This window comes from Glycine soja, chromosome 15, assembly GCF_004193775.1.
Source record: "Glycine soja cultivar W05 chromosome 15, ASM419377v2, whole genome shotgun sequence".
NCBI lineage: Eukaryota > Viridiplantae > Streptophyta > Magnoliopsida > Fabales > Fabaceae > Glycine > Glycine soja.
In genome coordinates this window covers 38,714,796-38,737,202 of record NC_041016.1, presented here as the reverse complement: position 1 = coordinate 38,737,202, position 22,407 = coordinate 38,714,796, and the positions used below count along the sequence as shown (strand labels likewise).

The 22,407-nt window shown below is 36.3% G+C and overlaps 1 protein-coding gene across 2 annotated transcripts in view; it reads left to right on the top strand.

Moving 5' to 3' along the window:
* The window catches only part of LOC114386691 (protein FORGETTER 1-like), a 41,184-nt gene that overhangs the window by 1,542 nt on the left and 17,235 nt on the right, over positions 1–22,407 (top strand). For both annotated transcript variants that reach the window (XR_003661145.1, XM_028346728.1), the window contains exons 2-20: positions 1,565–1,630; positions 1,736–1,909; positions 1,985–2,115; positions 2,261–2,337; positions 3,640–3,821; positions 3,962–4,039; positions 7,881–8,013; positions 8,505–8,565; positions 8,649–8,730; positions 9,265–9,390; positions 9,510–9,653; positions 9,743–9,842; positions 9,918–10,049; positions 12,903–12,973; positions 13,048–13,220; positions 13,409–13,502; positions 19,411–19,508; positions 19,588–19,723; positions 19,902–20,008. Coding sequence is in view for 1 of the 2 variants with exons in the window: in XM_028346728.1 (XP_028202529.1) it covers positions 1,565–1,630; positions 1,736–1,909; positions 1,985–2,115; positions 2,261–2,337; positions 3,640–3,821; positions 3,962–4,039; positions 7,881–8,013; positions 8,505–8,565; positions 8,649–8,730; positions 9,265–9,390; positions 9,510–9,653; positions 9,743–9,842; positions 9,918–10,049; positions 12,903–12,973; positions 13,048–13,220; positions 13,409–13,502; positions 19,411–19,508; positions 19,588–19,723; positions 19,902–20,008 (2,165 nt within the window). In the remaining variant the exon portion in view is untranslated. The remainder of the gene's footprint in view (positions 1–1,564; positions 1,631–1,735; positions 1,910–1,984; positions 2,116–2,260; positions 2,338–3,639; positions 3,822–3,961; positions 4,040–7,880; positions 8,014–8,504; positions 8,566–8,648; positions 8,731–9,264; positions 9,391–9,509; positions 9,654–9,742; positions 9,843–9,917; positions 10,050–12,902; positions 12,974–13,047; positions 13,221–13,408; positions 13,503–19,410; positions 19,509–19,587; positions 19,724–19,901; positions 20,009–22,407) is intronic.

Below are 22,407 nucleotides of genomic sequence, written 5' to 3'. Positions count from 1 at the left end.
TATTGAAATTTTACAATTATATAGCTGCCAGTCTGAAGCAATCAATGATTCATTTGACTAAACCAGCCTTATTGGTCTTTGATCTGTTATCATTTGGATGGAAGGATTTGTAGGTTAGATGAAGAGAGGATTAATTTTTGTTTTGATTAATGTTCTCCTTATTTGAGGATATTTTAAATAAGGAGGAATAGAATGATAGATTATCATGTGAGCATTCAACCATCTATTTTTATTTTTTATAGATTTTATAACTTGGTCCATTTAGATACAAGAATTTAACCATCCACTTTTCCTACAAATCCCTCCATCCAAACCTTTGTTTAGTAGGTGGGAAGTGGGGATGTGGAAAATTTGGAATGAAATAACTTTATGCTTGCGTGGTGTAGCAGAAATATGGGCTTAAAAACAAAATGTATGGATTTTGTACTCCAAGCCAAAATTTTCATCGAAAATAATTTTCACTCTATCCTCTATTTTTTTCCTTCCCAATTTTCTCCTTCTCAACCTAGCAGACCCTAGGTGTCTTGTATAATGTTGAGAATGCCATGAGATCTGATGTTCCCTCATGCCATGTGTGAGATTACATGAGATTACGTCTATTATTCTTGATATTGTATTTAATATTAGAATATCCTATTTCCTATAAATCAGTAATTGATTGATCTTGTAATCAATACCGATTCCCTTTTTCATATTATAAATAGCATGAGGTGTGATCTACGACAACACAACATTACAGTAAAACACTGTTATATGGTATCTAGAGCTTAGGTTATTCATGACAGAAGAATAAAGAAAGTCGTTCTTCAGGCGACTTGTTTTCGCACCCAGGCTTTGGGGACCTTTCTCTCCTTCTCTGATGACCTCTTTTTGAATTTCCGGAAACTTTTCTGGTCACCACCGCTGTCCGGCCACCATTCCGACCAAATAAAATAGTGAAAGAAACAGTTAAATTTTGTGCACACCCTCGCAGTCCATTTGCAAGTATGATATAGAAAGGTTCAATAGATGAGTCCACTATGAGGCTAGGATTAGAAAGACAAGTCTGTACCACAAAATTTGGGGATGAAGTTTATTGCTAAAATTATTCTGCTAATGGTTTGTTTTAGTTGTATTTATATAGGTTATGCCTGCCTGGGGCCTGGATTGTTCTTTCCAATCAATGTTTTTTCTGTTTTCTTTCTTACCTCTTGTTTTTCTAAGTGTACTTAGGACTTAAGAGGTTCCTGATTCTACTGTTTTGCATGCAAGTTTATGCATGTATGTGTATTTATTTCATATTTTGGATCTTCTACTCTGATTTTGTTTTTGAAAAGGAAAATTAATCTTTGAACATAAAATTACCCTCCTGGCAAAAAAATAAAATAAAATGGATGGCTTCCTACCTCCCTCTTGACATTTATTCATTTCTCCAATAGTCCAGTGACATTTCCTTCCTTTTATTAATTTATATCTTGTCTGTCAGTTTTTTTGTGAAGGTCCATTGTTTCAAAAAATGGTATTTGTATATTTTATAGTTCTTATTTATATTTTTGTTTTTTTATTATGCATTAAATTAATTCAGGTTGCTGTTGAAGTGGAGCGGGATGAAGATGAAGGTGGCATGGTTGGAGAAACATTTACAGATTATGTGAGTTACTAATTTTTTCCTTTCGACAGCATTGTATGCTAGAACTTTGTTTTGGCTGCATTCATTTGTTATTTCAAGTTATGAAAGCAATGCCTCCTTGTGCAGCGGCCGCCAAAAATATCTATTGGACCTCCACATCCAGATCCTGTTGTGGAGACATCTTCGTTGTCTGCAGTGCAGCCTCCTGAGCCAACTTATGATCCAAAAATTAAAGATGATTTGGAAAGTTCAAAGGCTTTATCTTGCTTGCAAATTGAGACATTGGTCTATGCTTGTCAGGTTTCTTCTATAATTGACAATATATGTTTATGTTTTGTTTTACATTTCTTGTGTATGATGTTATTTTTGTGACAGAGACACCTCCAACACCTCTCAAATGGAGCTAGGGCAGGGTTTTTTATTGGAGATGGTGCTGGTGTAGGTAAAGGTCGAACTATTGCAGGGCTGATTTGGGAAAACTGGCATCACTATAGGAGGAAAGCATTGTAAGTTTGCTTAGCGGTACCCACATGCAGTCAAGATTCATGCTTTGAGTGTACCTTTATGCATGTTTATCTGAACATATGTAGCTATACCATGAGAGTTTAATTGTTTGGATACTTTTGTCGCGTTTCCAATGATCTTACACAGGTGGATTTCTGTTGGTTCAGACTTGAAGTTTGATGCTAGAAGAGACTTGGATGATGTAGGTGCAACATGCATTGAAGGTAATTCCTTGACAATTTCTGTGGTGTGTGTTAATTAACCTGTTTGTCCATTATGTTAAATAGATAACTATTGCAAAAATAATTCTAATTATGATTTTTTTGTTGATATATATATATATATTTGTTTAAATTCTTGTGCATGTGAGTAGTTCATGGGGTAGTAGTTTTTTCAAATATATCACACACTGGGAGTTTAGATGTGTAGGTGGGTGGTTCATGGCCAGTGATTCCCAATAAGTTCAACACTGTTACAATTCAACGATTCATTTATTTTGGGAATCTTCTTAGATATGTAGTCTTACCTTTGTTTGTACAGAATGTTAGAGATTCTTTTATTTTGGGAATCTTCCTAGATATACGCCTTGCCTTTGTTTGTACAGAAAGATTGGAATGTATTGGGCCCACCATGGCGGTGTCATAAGGAGCAATGACGTGTTTATATTGGGCCACCTACCATATTATCTATGCACCAAGCCTCATAGTACTAGGCATGAGGGATGTATTGGGAAAAACTCAAGTGCCAAGTCCCACATTAACTAGAGATAATGCCATGATAATGTATCTAAGTGGGGGGCGACCCTCACCCTTGCTTTTGGGGTTGAGTTAGGTTTAAACCCAGATTCTAAGACATCCAAACAATACATCTTTTTCAGTTTTCTCTCTATTTGTCTTTTATTTCTATCCTACCTATTGCTTTCTTTTGCATTTCTTTCTTTCACTAATTCACTTCTATCCAGAGCATTAGTGTTAAAAAGCCTGGACTTGTACTAGTTGCACTATACTAGTTTGACCTAGACTTTTAGGTAGCCGATGGTTGACAGGTTAGAAGTGGACAAAACATAAGACATGGGTTCTGTTTTGTGTTTGGTTCATTTTAAAAGTTGAATATATTAGAACATAAGATTAAAAAAGCAGTATATTTTGATTCCATTAAGGGGTACAGACTGTTCCATTCCAAATGATTCTACAATATATATAGATTGTACTGGTGGTGCGATGCCCCTTACATGTCCTGCTGTTGTGTTGGATCATATGCACTAGCTGCTTTATGACAGATCATTTGTTATTATCCTTCTCTTGTGTACATTCTTATCTCTAATCATGGTTTTTTTAATTCAAACAATGAAAGCTCTCTGTTGCTTTGTTATCTACCTGGGAGAAATTTTCTTTTGCAGTCCATTTCAGGTGTTTGTGTAACTGTGTTGTAGACTTTAGTTTAAAAAGTTATGGTAATTATTTTATTGATATTATAGACATTGTTATTACAAATTAAATATCTTCCTTTTCTTCCCCTCTATCCAGTGCATGCTTTGAACAAACTGCCTTATTCTAAGCTTGATTCAAAGTCTGTTGGGGTCAGGGAGGGAGTTGTTTTTTCGACGTACAATAGCCTTATAGCATCTTCTGAGAAAGGTCGTTCTCGTCTCCAGCAGCTTGTACAGTGGTGTGGACCAGGGTTTGACGGTCTTATAATTTTTGACGAGGTATGGAAATATTTTCTTATGTCAATTGATATTTCCGATGTTTATGTTGATAGTCTTTAATTGTTATTTCAAGTGCTTCTTGGATTCAATATTTAAATTCTTCACCTTTTTGTTACTAAGGTTTAAATGGTTCATTGCAGTGTCACAAAGCAAAAAATTTGGTCCCTGAATCTGGCAGTCAGCCAACACGAACCGGAGAAGCAGTGGTTGATATCCAGGTTTGTTCTTTGTTCCAATTGTTTGAAATTGTTAGGAGCCAAGAATCAGAATGGGAAAGAAAAGAGATTTTATTGAATAGTAAGAAAAGAACACAACATAGGAGAGAAAACTCTCCTCCAAGGGTTTCCCCTTCAGAAAGGATTTTTCCTTTCACAAAGTGCTAATGCTCAATTACAAATTATCCAAATCTGAATCTTTTCTATCCTTCTTCCCTTCTTTATATCTAATAAACCCCTGTAACTAACTAACTAACTAACTAACTAACTTATTAATAGTCTAACTATGTTAACTAACTTTCCCTTCTCCTTATATCCTAATATACACTCCTCCTAAAAATCAACCTTGCCCTCATGGTTGGAATTTGAAAACTGAAATGGCACACTTCCTCAAGTTTTCTCCTTTCCATCTGAAATTTTCTTTGCTATTCAGCCTTTCACCAGGCTTCCTCAGCCAATGCAATCTGACGAGCAAGTTCTTGTCTCTGTCGTACTTGCTGCTCGTCATGCTCAGCTCATTTGCAGTCCTCTTTGCCTTTTGTAGTGTTGATGCTGAAAACTTTTGCATTGCAATCCCTGAGTCAACCCTTGATGTATAGTTTGTGGGTGCCAAATGGATGGCTCTTAGTAGAGTTTTAATACAGTCTTGCCACTATTCAGCCTCATAATGTGTATGAGCTAAATATAGAAGTATTTGAGAGTCTGTATTGTAATAAAACTTCCACAAGCAGTTTTGATAAATTTTCACACCAAAGTAAAATTCCCCCGAGCAAAATAAACATGTGCCTAATTTATCCACACATCACCAATGGCAGCTTCTTGAACCTGTGTAAAGATATCATTTGACACATCTAAATGGCCCTTTTCCACTAAGATTACCTTGGTACCATTGGCAGCATATAAATTAGAAGAATGCTGAATCAGAACTCTGGTATAAAGTTCTTTGGCCTTTTTCCAAATGAGTAGCTTCTAGCTTTGGGTTTCTCTTCTCATTGCGAACTACTGCAATGTAGTTCCAGTTTCCCTGTAGTGACTTTATTGCCCTTAGCATCTCAGACGATGATTTACTAGTTGCAAGTGGGTTGGTGTCTAGCGTTTTGGCTGAGATGCCAAAATTCCTTAGCTTTGTCAGCAAAGAAGACCCTCTCTTTGAGAAGTTGTAGCTTTGTCTGTGAGCTTGCATCTGGGGCGCCTGGTGGTGGTGTAGGTGCAAACAGTCTCCATATAATCCCAATTTCCATGGCTGTGGGTTTCATAAAGAAACCATTATCACCCTCAACTTCTATGACATTTACTACCCAAGAATGAGATTCTTTGATGTAATTGCGAAATCCCCTTCTTGTTCCTGTATTTTCTGCTGCAGATTCTTAGCCTCTTCCACCCTGATCTCATCTACCACCTCGACCTCAATGGTTTTCGAGTCTTTGTCTTTGAGACCAAGCTCCTTCCCACTGGTGGGTTCAATTTTCTCATTGGCAGAACCCTCAAGGGCTTTCACTGAATCATTGTCTTGCTGTGACTTTGTTACCCACACACCCTACTGCAAAGTTGATACTGTTTGCATGGGTTGTTTGTCCTCTTTTTTGAACTCAAGACTCATGCCCTTTTTCTTGATCAGCAATTATAGCATCTATTTGATCTCTTTAATTACCTCAATGGTTTTCTTGGTCTTGATTTCAGAGGGCTCCTCCTCCTCCATGGTTTCTTCCCTTTTAAACCTCAAGAACGTTTTCTGAACTTTTTAGTTGTCCATGCTTCAACTCGGAAATGCTGATTTTGCAAGAATGATGGTGCAACCCACAAAATTTGGGTTCCTCTTCCTCACTGTCCTCGCTAGACCCATTACTGTCACTGTTCTCCTCTTCCGACTTCTTGTCTTTGTTGACTGAGTTTTCCCCACCATCTGAAGGTGTCTTTCCTTTCTTGAATTCAAGAAGTAATTCCTTGATTTGCCTCATGTCCAACAATCTTTCTTTTATGAGATCCATGTCTGTAATCACCTTTCCATGCTCACTAGCCAATTTCTCCAAAACACTCACTCTGCTCTCTATCGTGCAACTCGAATTCGACAAGTCGGACCAATTGTTAGGAGACTAGAATCAGAATGGGAAAGAAAAGATAGATTTTATTGAATAGTAAGAAAAGAACAAAACATATGAAAGAAAACTCTCGTCCAAGGGTTTCCTCTTCACAAAGGATTTCTCCTTTCACAAAGAGCTAATGCTCAATTACCAATTATCCAAATCTGAATCTCTCCTATCCTTCTTCCCCTATTTATATCTAATAAACCCCTTTAGCTCACTAATTAACTAACTTATTAATAGTCTAACTATGTTAACTGACTTTCCCTGCTCCTTATATCCTCACAGAAATGATGACCAGAAGTTTCTATATTGTTTGTGTTGTTTTCTTATGTGAGTTTACGTTGAGGTGGGTCTTCATTCATCGGAAAGATATATTTCTATTGTTTTTTAAATATACTTTTGGTGATACTTCTAATCCCCATTCTTCGTTATTTTTCTATGTAGTATTTTTTTGAATATTTTTAATATAGTGAATCTAAATGAACAGTCTATAAGTTAAGTGATATCTAAGCAGAAAGAAAGATAACAGTGGTCTGATTTAATATGCCTAGTAGATGCAACTTGTAGAAAGTCCAGAGGCAAAAATTCTGAAATTTATTTTTTCAATAAAAATAGTTTAAAACCAGTGGTGTAAAAGAAACATATCCATGTTAAATAAACTTCCATGGCCATTCAGAAACTTCAGTTTTGGGCCATTAGATAATATGAAGGTTTTTTTACTTGGTGGTAGTGTGCTTTGAAGTTTATGAATAGTGACTCAGTTCTAGCAAATTCCAATCCTAACTAATTTATGAACTGACTTAGTCTACTCCTTGGTACCGCCTATTACAAAGAGTCCCATGCTGTGTACTTGAACATGTACCACATACAAAACTTTATAACAGTCCTTGTAATACTGGTTCTGATCCTAGCTAGTTGGTTAATGAATGATTGTTGATGTTGGAAATTTGCGATTTGTGGTATCTATGGTCACAAAAGGCAATACTGCAGTATAGATTACTGCATTACATTGATAAGAACTATGCTTGTGTTTGCTAAAACATTTACTGTTCATTCACGTTTGTAGTTTTTGCATAGGAAAGGAGTGCAAGTGATTGTGGAAGTCTGCTTATTTGTGTAGTATCTTAAGTTTTCATTGTGTCTTTGTACTATAAATGTGTTTGGTTCTGCCCAGCAGTTTCTTTGGTGGATTCATGAAGGGATTCAAAGCACATCTAATCTTGATTCTTCAAACATACATTATTAGATAACTTGATACATGCTCTTCACTAAGTTGATTATTTATTATTTAATACGATCGTAAATAGACAATTAGCTACTAAGTTTTTTACACCATCAAAAGCATATTGGTTTCAAGTGGTTGATCTGTAAGGAAACACAAAGTGGTCGTTTTATAGTTGGTAAAATTGAAAATTTTGGATGCAATTTTGGTCTCATAACAAAAGTTTTACTATCTTACTATCTCAAACAATCCATTCCACCCTTCGCGTAAGATGAGTACTAATAGGAAATAAACAGTTTTATTTTCTTTTTATGTTTTGAAATGAGAATGACTTATATACAATTATCCGTTATCTTTTTGCCTATTTTGCAAAAAGATTGTCTCCTTATGCCCTCCCCCCCTCTCATGTATGTCTCCTACTTTATCCGCAGTGTCACATTAATGTGTATGTTGAAGTCAAATTATTACTTTGCAATATTTAGCATTGAAATTGTGGGTAAAAATGTGGTTTCTGAGTTATTGCAGTCTAATTTCACAGGATCGACTACCTGAAGCTCGTGTTGTTTATTGCTCAGCAACTGGAGCATCTGAACCTCGCAATATGGGTTATATGGTTCGACTTGGTCTTTGGGGAGATGGGACTTCATTCATTGATTTCCGTGAATTTCTAGGTAGTTTCTTATCCATCCTTTTCCTATTTTTTTTAAGGAAATACAATTTAACTAGTGATCTTCATCTCTCTCTCTCTCTCTCTAAACTTGCTTTGTCTATTTGATTCATTCATAAATAATTTTTTTGATAAATCCATTGGTGCACTTTTTTTGCCTTTCAAATGCCTATTGCTGCAACATTTTGGAGGTATATCATGTTGGTCTAACGGATGATGTATTTACTTTCATTTACATACTGCTCTTTGTTTGATAATCATTTTTTACCTATATTATTATTACTTTACTAGCATTTATGAATACTAGTAATATTTTATGATTAACAACCGTTTATGATAGATAACTAATATTTTATGATTGTTTGTGAATAATATTTTATAGCTACATAGTATAAAATGCTCAAGAATTTCTTATATCGTTCCTATATGTGTTTGTTGCCCATGATAGCTCCATCTCCTAAGTCTGAAATTAACTATTCAAATTTATACCTCCAGGAGCTCTTGACAGAGGGGGTGTTGGAGCTCTTGAATTAGTTGCCATGGACATGAAAGCAAGGTTGTATTATTTTCATGTACACACCATCCCTCATCCTTAATGAACATGCTTACGAAAGATTTGCTTCATTTATCTTATTGTAGGGGTATGTATTTATGTCGGACTCTTAGCTATGAGGGTGCAGAGTTTGAAGTTATCGAGGCACCATTAGAAGATAAAATGATGGTATGAAACAAATTTGTTTACTTGTGCTATTATTTATCGAAACTGTAATTTATTTACTGAAGAAATAATGGAAATTATCTGGTAAAATATTGACTGGCATCTGAAAATAATAATCAGTAGACTATAAGCTAATAGAAAGAGAGCTACATCAACCAGTTTTGTTTTTTAGTTTTGTGACATGGGATAGAATAATAAGCCTCTTCTCTTTCTGACAAATTGGCTTGTGTTTAATTTGGTTTTTGCTTGTCAAAATCATATTTATTTGTATCAACAAATACCAACATTATACACTGTCATGCATGCATGTATGTATGTATATTTCTCATATATGATAGGTATTTAAGTATGTGAAATTAGGAATGCGCTTTCTCTTTCTCTTTTGTGTATTGCTTTCTGGATGCTGATTGTTCGACATTCTTTTCATATAATTATAACATGTATAGTTATCTATATTATCTGTAGATGAAATTAATTTATCCTTTGAATTCAATATTTTCATTTGATGATCTTATTTATTATTCATCTCAAACTTAGGAAATGTATAAAAAGGCAGCAGAATTTTGGGCTGAATTACGTGTAGAATTGCTGTCAGCCAGTGCCTTCCTAAATGATAAACCAAATTCTAGTCAACTATGGCGATTATACTGGGCAAGCCACCAGGTATTGAAGTTTATGTGATACCCAAATGCACTATCTGTATTTTGATTCTCTTGTTTGTCAGTCTTTGCACTAATATTCATTGACTTTTTTGTTTGTTATTGCTCCTTGTAATTCTGTAGCGTTTCTTTAGACACATGTGTATGTCTGCTAAAGTCCCTGCTGCTGTGAGACTAGCGCATAAAGCATTAGTTGAAGAAAAATGTGTAGTCATTGGTCTTCAGAGTACTGGAGAAGCAAGGACAGAGGAAGCTGTGACAAAATATGTGTGTATTTGAATTCTCTGTTCATTTCCACATAAAGCAATTTTGTTTTCTGCAGTTCAGTTCCTCACTTGCTTTAGTTTTTTGGATAGGGTTCTGAACTTGATGACTTTGTTTCTGGACCTCGAGAATTACTGCTTAAATTTGTGGAAGAAAATTACCCATTACCGGAAAAACCTGAACTTCTCCCAGGTTTGAGACTTGTTTTGCTTAATGATTTTCATTTTTTTTCTAGTTATTGTGCGTTTAGTTGCTCTTCTGTTGTAGGAGAGGATGGGGTAAAAGAACTTCAACGGAAGAGGCATTCTGCAACTCCTGGTGTTTCAGTAAAAGGAAGGGTTAGAAAAGTAGCCAAGTGGCAACCTCCTAGTGATGCTGAAAGTGATGAAGAATCTGAATGTGAGTTTCTTCGAAACAAATTTTGAAGAATCCTATGCACTTCCTTGTTCCTCTTGTGCTTCTGCTGTGTATGGTATTTAGGCATTTTTCCTATTACCAATATCCAAGACTGTAGCCCCCTATGTTGGGTCAGCTAAATTGAACAAATGAAACCGTTTTGCTATTTAGGAAGTCAAATATTCAGAAATCTATTTAGATGATCTCTCTCTGTTTGGTTCTCTTTTTTCTTTTAACCAGTCTTCTTTTTTCTTTAACCAGACTATCTTCCAGTTGATCGACTTTACATACTGCAAACTTTTGGTCTTCTCTTTTACATGACCAAACCACCATAGGTTGGTTTGTGTCATCTTTCTCTCCATAGGTCATGCACTATTTTCTCTCAAAACCACTAACACAGTTGCTCCTGATCTTATTTTTTTTTTTGAGGGGGTATGTTCATTCATTCGGCACAAAATTCTCATCTCTAATATTTTCGCTCTTTTTGGCTTTTTAATCTCTTATCATTTTATAACCATAAAACACTTAGTCTTGTATCTGTACTGTAGCGAGAGTTTGGTTGGCAGCTTGATGTCACAATTCACATTTCAAACATTTTCTCAATTCATCTACCTTGCTTCAATTGGGTTACATATCTCTCAGTTTTCTTGCCACTTTATAAAATAGTAGCATGATGCCTAAACCTTGCAACTTGTGGTAGTATGTATTTATCAGACAATGAAATAAAAAACTGTGGTATTATATGGTCCTCCCCTCAATTGCCAAACTTGGATTCCTAAGAGTCAATCTTTACTTAATTGAAAACTGTTCATTTCCAAATACTCACTCCACAGTTTAAGTATACAATGTACTCAATCTTTCAATTCTTCTATTAGGAGTATTAATGTTGTGAAAATTATATTCCAATGATTCTTAGGATTCAGAAAATTCCAATGTTGTGGAACTCTTACAATCGTAATAATCCGACCTTGCCATCCATTGCACTTGGATGAGCAACTAAACTTATGGAAATACCCAGCCCAAACCCAGACAATACCAGCCTGCACTTGGATGAGCTGATAAACTTCAAAAAATACCCAGTCCAAACCCAGAAGATACCAGCCTACACCATAATGGAACCTAACTTTCTAATAGTACCTCTGGTACTTCTTTTAATTATATATATATTTATCTTTGCCGATCAAAAAAAAAAAAAAAAAATAACCCTTGGTGTTGCAACTAGGATTGATAGACAGAGACCCTCTATTACTAAATTGTATGCTTGGAAAAATTAGAGGCGATGTACAGAATCATAACTCTAATAATGTGTTTGGATGAGAAATTTTAAGAGTGACTCATTTTTCAGGGAATTTTAAATGCTTTGGTTTGAAATATGTTGTTTGGACTTTGGATGGAGAATTTAAAAACAAAATTGTAATTCTAGTAATTCTTGAATATCAAATTCCACCAAAAAAGTAAGAATATGAAAATTTTCATGCTCACTTTCCACTGCCCAATAAATACAAAGGCAACAGTTTCATAATGTACTATAAAGGATAAGGATGCCAATTAATTGACTTTTTCTAAAGGAATGTTATTCTATTGAGAAAAAAATGTTAGAGTTTATTGTTCTTTTTATAGAGTTTACAAAGAGAAAACTACAAGATAGGGAATTATTCATAATAAAAGCATATTCTAAAGTGAAGAAGCAGTACCACCATGAAAATTCTAATTGGTGGAAACACCCTTGAAGATGCAGGTATTCCTTTCCAACCCTAAAACCATTAAAATCCAATAAACAGAACATTGCTACAAGATTTCTTTTCCTTCTTACCAAACCCTTGAAACAAATTTGTAGAAACTGATCCAACCTACTAGGATATACCGAATGCTCATCAGTTTATTCTAAAGCGGTCACACAACTAGGCAGTGTTAAAATAAATGAGGCACAGTTTCTATGTAGAAGTGACAGACATGTCAGCATGAAGAGTCCTGTGAGGCCACCTTACCTTCAAAAATCATTAGTCTTAATACTTCTGAGTAAAGTTGTCACAACAAGAGCTTTGATTGCTTTGAAAAAATGTTTTCAACTCGTTTTTACTTTGCAGTCTGTTATCAAATATTGGTATAGGAAATGGTGAAAACAATATTCTTCATTTTCTGTAACATTTGAAAACAGGAAACAAAGTCAAAATAAGGTGTCATTTTTTTTTAGTTGTTATTGAAAACAGAAAACATATCCTTAAACCAAGAGGCCCTTAGAATTTGAAATTGGCTCAACTGAGGCAAAAATTGACTTCTTGTAGGAGAATGTTTGAGAAACTGAAAAATTTGCAAGAATAGTTTTAATTATATACCAGTCCCTATTTTCCAATTACTGGTTGAAACTTGGAATGCATTAAATATGATTTCTGTGACAAATTGTTAGCAGACAGTAGTTGATTGAGGGTTTGAATTCACATGATATATGACTGAAAGGATTTGTTGATGCCTAAAAGTGCACTGACCACTGTATCATGTAACCATGTTTTTTTTTTCTTGTTCCATATTGAGTCAGTGCCATTGATATGTGATCATTCCATTTTGCTGTGTTATGTGTTTTTAGCTGACCTCACCTAGTGGGATAAGGCTTATTTGTTGTTGTTGCTTGTTATGTTTTTATTCATTTGGTTCACACTTCATTGGGTATGGAGCCTGTTTCCTTACTTGGGCATGTCATCCTTAAAGGCAGCATTATGATTAATTAAATATAATTTCTTTACTCTCATGATATCTTTTTTTTAAAATCTAATGTGTGAAATTTGATGGTTTTAGAACACATTTGAAACTTGCTGGGTTGCTTATTTACATTATTAAGTTTCCTCTGGTTTGGTGCAGCTGACTCTGGCATTGAATCTACTGACTCTGATGATGAGTTTCAAATATGTGAAATTTGCACTACAGAGGAGGTACTTCTACTTTTTTAAATATCTTGAATTGTTTCAATACTTGGGATGCAGGAATCACTTACTTTTCCCTGCAGGAAAGGAAAAAATTGCTACAGTGTTCCTGCTGCGGTAAATTAGTCCATTCCACATGCCTGATGCCACCAATTGGTGATATAGTTCCTGAAGAGTGGTCATGCCATTTGTGTAAGGAGAAAACAGATGAATATCTTCAAGCTAGACAGGCCTACATAGCCGAACTTCAGAAGAGGTATAGAATTTAAACATTTCTCTTGAATTATTGGGGTCTTGTTTGCATGGCTCAAAATTATCATTTTATGTTGAGTAACTGATTTCGAAAGAAACTGGTTGTAAAAGACACATTATCTTCTATCAACCAAATTAAATGGGAGAAAAATAATGATTGATGAATGTTTTTTTTTTTCTACATTATTTCAGGTATGATGCAGCCTTGGAACGAAAGACAAAAATATTAGAGATAATTCGTTCTTTGGATCTTCCAAATAATCCTTTGGATGATATTGTTGACCAGGTAGTGAACATTGCTTGATTCACAACAGAACTATTAAAATACAATGTTTAAAGTTTATTTTAAAATGTCGGCGTCAGAAGAACTGTTTAAATATTTTTGAAGTTAATTTTAAAATGATAGCATACCATCTACCTTTTTAAAATGAAGTATGGAGCTGCTATGAGGAAGTCAGAATTATGTTCTCAATTCTGTGATCAGGAAGTAATGACGAAGAACAATTTTTATAGCCAATATTTGCTATTATAAACCTACATTAGGCTGTGAGATTGGAAAATATCAGCTCATTGAGTGATGATGATGCCTATGCTATGTGATGATGCATGTTCTCTTATAATACTTGAGAATTTTAGACAAAATAAAAGCTAACTAAACTGGTAGGCTGGCTGTTAAGACTGTAATACTTTGATAAGCCTTTGCACTAATTGAAATAGTTTAGTGGGGTCTGATGTAAATTTCATTTATTAATGTGTTGAAAAGAGTGTACTAGAAATTGTTTTGCTAACATTACTCCATAAAATTAAAAATGCTCAATAAGATATTAAGTACATAACCTTGTGCAATTAACTTGATTTTCCAGGCCCAAACATTTGAAGAAATGCCTCCTTCACTTTTCTGTATCATTGGTGGATGATCTTTTTGTCTTGTTCATTAATATGATAATGTTAAAGATAGAGAAAAGTATGAAAGTAGTTATAATATTTTATACTATTTTATAGATAGCTCTGTCAAATATATTTATATATTCTGCTCTCTCGTAACATTATTATATAATAAGTAGTAACATGAAAGGATCTAAGTCTTATATTGGAGAGAGAGAATATCACTAACAGAATTGAGGTGAAGTGAAATATTATTCAACCCTATGAGAAAAGGTTTCACCTTAGTTTATATAGGCAGTTACACAGATGTAACTGTCAACTAACTCTAACTGTCAACTGACTCTAGTCAGTTTACTACAGCTGTACAATACTGAAGTTAATTCTATACATAGAAGAAGGAAAAACAGTCTATCAAGTAAATATACTCCTATACCCCCCTGCAAGCTCATGAGAGGTTGTAAGTGAACTTTTCAGCCACCCTGAGCTTGGATCTGTAAGTAGAAAATTTGGAAGGAGTCATAGCCTTTGTCAAAATATCAGCCTTCTGATCAATGGCAGGAACGTGAACCACTTGAAGTTGCTTCTCCTAAACTTTTTCTCTAGCAAAGAAGAGATCCAGTTCCATATGCTTGGTTCGAGAGTGCATAACAGGATTGTGAGCAAGAGCAACAGTGCTCTGATTTTCACAAAAGATGACTGGAGAGTAATAAGGAGTGTGCAGTGTTCAGACAGCAGTGACCTAATCCATGTAACTTCTGCAGTGGCTAAGGCTAGACTGCAATATTCAGCCTCTGTACTGGACCTTGCAACAACAGACTGTTTCTTTGACCACCAAGAAACTAAATTTGAGCCAAAAATGATGGCTGCACCAGAAGTTGACCTTCTGTTGTCATCATCACAGTAAGCATTAACTGTAAAGGGAGGTCCAGTAGAAGGAGGGAGAATCTTCCAACCAAAGTTGATGGTACCAGCTAGATACCTGAGAATTCGTTTTACTGCTGCCCAATGCTGCTCAGTTGGATCTGACATGTACTGGCAGACTTTGTTAACAGTGAAACTGATTTCAGGTCGAGTGATGGTTGCATACTGCAAGGCTCCCACAATAAACCTGTCTAGAGTGGGGTCAGGCAAAGGCTCATACCCTGACTTAGTTAACTTGAAGCCTCCAACCATTGGAGAAGAAATAGGATTGGCCTCATCCATTTTTTTTTTCCCAATAAATCTCTAATGTACCTAGACTGAGTCAGAATAAGAGCACCATTGGACTGAGGTCTGACTTCAATTCCCAGGAAATAGTCAAGATTCCCCAGGTCTTTAAGTGAGAACTCAGTGTTGAGTTTGGTTACTAAGGACTTGATGAATATAGGATTGTTCCCGTGACAATAATGTCATCTACATACACAAGCATGTAGATAACAGTATTTTTTGGAATCAGTGTAAAGAAAAAGGGAGGTATCACACTTGCTGGACCTGAACTGAAACCGAAAGAAGAGTGGCCTTTAGTTTATCAAACCAAGCTCTAGGAGCTTGTTTGAGACCATAAATTGCCTTATGCAACTTACACAATAGCTGTTTGTTGGGATCTTCAAATTCAGGGGCTGACTCATGTACTCCTCTTCAAGAACACCATTGAGAAAAGCATTATTGACATCTAACTGCTGAAGACTCCACTTGTCAGTGACAGCAAGAGAAGGAAGCATTCTGACAGTAACTGGTTTGATTACAGGAGACAATGTCTCATTGTAGTCATAACCAGGTTGCTGGTCAAAGCCTTTAGCCACTAGTCTGGCTTTGTATTTACTGACAGTGCCATCAGGATTTTCTTTGACTTGAAAAACCCATTTCCAACCCACAGGGGACCTATTGGAAGGAAGAGCAGTGTGAGACCAAGTACCATTTTACATTATGGCCTCATACTCAGTTTTCGTAGCTGCCAGCCATGTTGGATTAGAAAGAGCAGAATGAGCTAAACGAAGAGTATGCTGCAACTTGGGTTTAACTACACCAGCCTTGGCTCTAGTATACATGGGATGAGTGTTATCAGGTTGGACAAGAACTGCTGGAGTGGGTGCTGGTGCTTGACCTGGCCGAGAGTCATTATCTAAAACAGAATTTGCTCCCACTGAAGTTGAAATTGCTGGTGAGGAATCATTATCTACTTGTTCTGCAGGAGTAGGGTTGTCAAGACTGGGAGGAGTGACTCTTGTTGGAGGTGCAGACAGAACTGTTAAGGTCTGTTGAGAGGAAGAAGCAGCAGCCGTAGTTGATGATACTGAGGCTGGTTCTCCAAACAGCCTAGAGAAAGGAAAGTTCAACTCATCAAATATCACATCCTTTGAAATATAAATCCTTCCATCTTCAGCCATGCACTTGTAACCCTTGTGAGAGAGAGAATAGCCTAGAAAAAGGCACTCCTGAGACCTTGGTTGAAGTCTATTCTGATTATAGGGTCGCAGAAGAGGATAATGAGCACATCCAAACACTTTCAAGAACTTATAATTTGGGAGTCTTTTGAACAATCTCTGATTAGCACCTCTTGATTAATAGATGATGATGGAAGGCGATTGATGAGATACACAGCAGAAGTAACAGCATGGTCCAAGTACTCAAGAGACATAGAGGCCTGAGATAAGATAGTTAGGGCAGTTTCAACTACGTGTCTGTGCTTTCTTTCCATAACTTCATTTGGATGATGGGTGTGGGGACAGATCAATCTGTGTTACACACCATGTTCTGCAAGAAATTTAGTAAAGGGCCTGTACTCCCTCCCCCAGACAGACCGAACAACTTTATAGGTAAATTGAATTGAGTTTTAACTAAAGTGTGAAACTGTTTGAACAGATCAAGAGTCTCAGATTTATTTCTCAACAAATAAAGCCAAGTAAACCGAGTGTGGACATCAACAAAGGTTACAGAATAGCTGTAACCAGTGTTGGACAAGACAGGTGAAGGACCCCACAAATCTGTATAAATGAGGTCAAAAGGATTAGAATACACAGTAAGAGAAGGGGAAGAGGCCAATGCAACAGAGAACAAAAATCAGAACCTGTTTTATTAACAATAGAAATATTACTCAATTTGGATACAAGTTTCATAGTGTCACCACTAGGGTGATCTAATGGGGAATGCCAAGGGGCAAAAGAAAGATCACTATTAGAGAGAGTATTTACATGAGGCACACTAGGATTGATTCTATTTACACTAGGTGAAACAGAATCTGGAGAAATAGTTGGCTCAGGTTCTGAGCCAGCAGCAGAAATGGTATTGACAGTGAAAGAGGACTTGAGTTGCTTGCTGTCTAGCTGACTGAAGCAAATCAGGGAATTGATAGACCATCACAGCCTACCATCCCTTTAAGGAGCATCTCTTTAGAGACCTGAGATTTGACCAAACAGAATTCAGAATGACCATTACCAATTGATTGACACTGATTAAACTTTTGTTAATGGAAGGAACAAACAGGAGGTTATTAAGAACAAGGGGAATTTTGGGATTAAAAGGAGATGAGAAGGAGGATAATTTTGAAGAGTTGATATTCAAACCTTGACCATTACCAATTGTAATTTGATCTGGTCCTTCAAAGGAAATGGTTTGATGAATATTCAGAGAAACATTTGTGACATGGTTAGAGGCCCCTGAAATAGGATACCAACTCGAAGAAGAGGCTGAAGGAACACTTGTCAGATTTGCTTGAGGAGAACGCAGAGTAGAGTACTGATTGTGCTGAGACTGATGAGGCTGCTGTGTCTGATGGGAATTAGTGTTATGATTCTGACTTTGGTACTGGTTCTGATTGGCGTTAGCAGAGGTCTGAGATTGATTTTGATCAGGATACTGATTGGGATAATCCATAGGTTGACTAGGAACATAATTATCATCGTGCCTATGATGACAGTAAGAAGTCTCATGACCATATTTATGACAGATTTGGCACTGGATATGAGCAAATGGACCTCTACCGTGACCACCATTAAAGTTCCGGCAACTGCTGCCACCACCACCATGGCCAGCGCTGACGTTAACATACCTATTTCCACCATTATAATTATTATAGTTCGTGCCAGAATGCGATGAAGAGCCAGAACCTTGGGCAACATAAATCGAAGCAATGGACAAGGCAAGTGATTTCTTGCGAGCAATTCAAGTCTCATGAGCCAGTAGGAGAGTCCTGACTTCATCAATAGACAGCGACTCAAACTTGCCACTCACAAGCGATGAGCAACTTAAACTCATCTGGTAAACCATCAAGAAAGATGTCAACATGATCAGATTCAGACCCATACTCTCCAATCGATGAGTGAGAATCAATAATGGTTTGAATGCGAAACAAATAGTCAGAAATAGAACTATTGTTCAGAAAAATGTTATGTAAATCATTGCAGAGTTGCCGCTTTTTCGCACGAACAATAGAGTGAAAGTGCGTGTGGAGCTTGTCCCAAAGATACCATGCAGTTTTGCAACCGACAAGCCCCAAGCACCTCACCAGAAATAGTGGATTGAAGCCACGGCAAAAGGAGCTGATCCTTTGCTCCCAAAGCAAAAACTCAGATGAAACAACACCAGCATCATGATCGGCAATGGTGAGATATTGAGGTGGAATATGCGGTTTAGTGACAAGATGAAAAAGACGATGTTCTTTGAGAACAGGTTCAAGCTGTTGACACCAAAGGAGATAATTGGAATTGTTAAGCTCCTGTGAAATGGAGTGCGAAAACTCCTTTGCAGTGATAACCGCCGAAGAACCTAACAGAGAGCCACTGTTCCCTGGCGGAGGAGGGGGAGGAGGAGCAGCGGAAGCCATGTAGATCGAAACAAAGCTCTATGATACCATATAGAAATCTGTCTGAGAGAGAGAGAGAATATCACTAACAGAATTGAGGTGAAGTGAAATATTATTCAACCCAATGAGAAAAGGTTACACCTCAGTTTATATAGGCAGTTACACAGATGTAACTGTCAACTAACTCTAACTGTCAACTGACTCTAGTCAGTTAACTCCGCAGTATAATAGACTGAAGTTAATTCTATACATAGAAGAAGGAAAAACAGTCTATCGAGTAAATATACTCCTATAGAATATGATTATTATTTTTAGCTTCCATTTTGTACTTTGAGGTGTTTTGTCTCTCTGTCAAACATGCAGACATTGGTATATACTTGTTACTTGATGAATCCCATAGTTTCTAGTTTTTCTGTAGTTGTCTTGTTAGGATGTCTTCTTTTTTTCTCCTTTTTCCTCTTAATAATATTTCTTTTTCTTGTGAAACAGCTAACTGTTTCCTGGCTACTGTAATTGTTTTTATATGCAGCTAGGAGGCCCTGACAAAGTTGCAGAAATGACAGGAAGGAGAGGCATGCTTGTGAGGGCTGCTACTGGAAAGGGTGTTACTTATCAGGCTCGTAACACGTGAGTTCTTGTTTGCCTCCCTAATTAATAAACAACATTTCATAATGGCTGAGTTACTAATTTCCGTGTACCTGTTTAGAAAAGATGTCACTATGGAAATGGTTAACATGCATGAAAAGCAGCTCTTTATGGATGGTAAAAAGTTTGTTGCTATTATCTCTGAAGCTGGATCAGCTGGCGTTTCTTTGCAGGCAGATAGACGAGCTGCAAATCAGGTGCGGAAAACTGATTTGGAAGAATTTTCATCCCTGATATCATTTACTGTCGGTCATGTATATTTATGCACATAGCCTGCTTGTAAAGTTCTGATTTACTGAACTTTAAATATCCATTCTATGTGTCATTTTCTGTCCTATGTTCCTCATTTCGTGTTCTCTGACCTTTGCACAACAGAAAAGAAGGGTTCATTTAACACTTGAACTGCCATGGAGTGCTGACCGGGCAATCCAGCAGTTTGGAAGAACTCATCGATCAAATCAAGCTTCAGCACCAGAATACAGGTCTTTGTTTTAAAACTTTTTCTTTTTATTTGTTTGGTTGCTTTTCATATTGGTATTACTAATAACCAAGGTTTTATAAATTGTTGGTGAATGAACATATCATCCGCAACAGCATGGTATTAGAGCCAAATGATACCTTTTCCGAACGAAATCGCAGTGGGGTTAAAAATCACAGAAAAAAAGCCACAACAAAATGGTGTTGCAGCTGCAACAAGCATTACAAGAATTCGATTTCAGTCTAGACAAGATTTTCGCCAAGGAATCCCATTTGAAAACCAAAAGAGTCCCAACAAAAAACAAAGTAAAGAATCAGAGATAGTTAGTTTTCACTGCCGAAACCCTCTTCCTATTCAAAGATACTGTATACATGCAAAAGGCTGGACAATCAAGAGATCGAAGAAGGAAAATTGTGACTTGGTTGTGAAGGAGAAAGGTGGAGATGGGATAGAAGAGAGAGCAAGAGAAGAATGAACATATTGTCAGTTGAGAGAGAGGAAGTTATGATAAAATAAAATGAGATAAGATTAAAAAAATTAAAAATTAAAAGTGGGGGTGGGAAATTAGATTGGGAATTTGCTGATGGAAAAAAAGGTGGGAAATTGAAAATATGAGTGGGAGTATTTGGGTCATGAGAGAAGCGAGTAGGTTACTGAAATTGCTTAATTGCAAAGTTTAATTTATAAGTTAATTGGGTGAGTAGGAAATTAATTAATTGGGTGAGAAATTAGTGAAAAATTGATTGATATATGGGAGAAATGGAAGGAATTAATTAGACTCTAATATTAATTGAGGTTTAAAATGAAATTAAAGATCAAAATTATTTTGAATTAATTTAAAATAGCTTAAAATCAATTTAAATTATTATAGTTTTTTATGCTTATTAATTATATGTTATTATATATTATATAATGATACAAATTTATTTAATATAATTTTGTGCAAAGTTGCGAGGCATTCACACCTCAACTGCAATCTGCATCACAAAATCTGCAATACCCGTAATAATGACAACCTTATCGCAACCACAACTGTGACTGCAATTTAAAACTTTACTAATAACTAAACTCTAATTAATTGTCTCTACTCTATGGTTTCGAATTTGCTAAATATTTAACTTTAAACTGAGGCCTGAGGATGAGATTTTGATTGATGTTGCTTTAGGGAAAGAGGAGAAATGGAGGAAATACAGTCAGGGGAAGAAGATATATTAGTAACATTCATGCTATAAATTATTTCTGGAAGGAGTTGGCTTCCATATTATAATGATCAAAACTGTATAAACTATCGCGTGCAATTGACAACTCTGAACAAGTATATTTTCCTAGCTAGGGAGATTCAAGCGGGGGATATACAGTGGGGAATGCTTACAGGCTGCTTGATAGGGATTCGTCAGATGAGAATAAGGATGGAGTGTTTACTACACTATGGAAGTTAAAAATCCCAAGTAAAGCCTCATTCTCTGCTTGGAGATTAATCCGTGACAGGCTGCCAACAAAGAGTAACTTGAGAAGTAGGAATGTGTAAATCAATGATGTCAGTTGTCCATTCTGCAGAAATCATGACGAGGACACATCTCACCTATTTTTCAGCTGTGTTAAAATCATGCCGCTATGGTGGGAATCGATGTCTTGGTTAAACATAGTGTGTGTATTCCTGGAAACTCCGAGGGACCATCTCCTCCAACACCATTACTGCAATCTGAAGGATATTAGGTTACAGCGATGGCAGATTTGGTGGATCTCCCTGACATGGTGTATTTGGCACCGTAGAAATTGGATTGTTTTCTCAAATGACAGCTTCAAAGGTCACAAATTGATGGACGATGCTTTATTCTTCTGCTGGACATGGCTTAAAAATTTGGAAAAAGGATTTGATATCCCATTCCATTACTGGTCCAGCAAAATCAGGGATGGGTTTTGTGCTCGGGGGGGATTAGCTTATAGATATTTTGTGGCTGGGTGCCTAGCTTACAGTCAGATCTATGGTTGCCTAATTCTTGCTGTGTTGTCTGTATTAGGCCACCTTAGCTTTGCATAGCATGGTGCTAGGTTGTATATACAACAGTACCACTTGTACTGAACTTAATATTATATATAATATAATTATACTTTTGCTGATAAAAAAAATATTTGCCTAGCTAAACTCTACATGTGTTGTGTGTAATATGTTTCCTTAAATGGAATTTTGTTTCATAGACATATGCTACCTTGCTTTGTCAAAAAATTGTATTGCTGGTGTGACTTGGTTGACTATTATCAAATTACATTATAACATATAGAAGCTAAGATGGAAGCACTTTGGACTTGACCTCAAAATGGTTCACTTCTAGGTTTTGTTGATGCTCTCCCTTGATGCCACGCCAGTTGTACCTAACCTACATTATCATAAATGTTGTACAG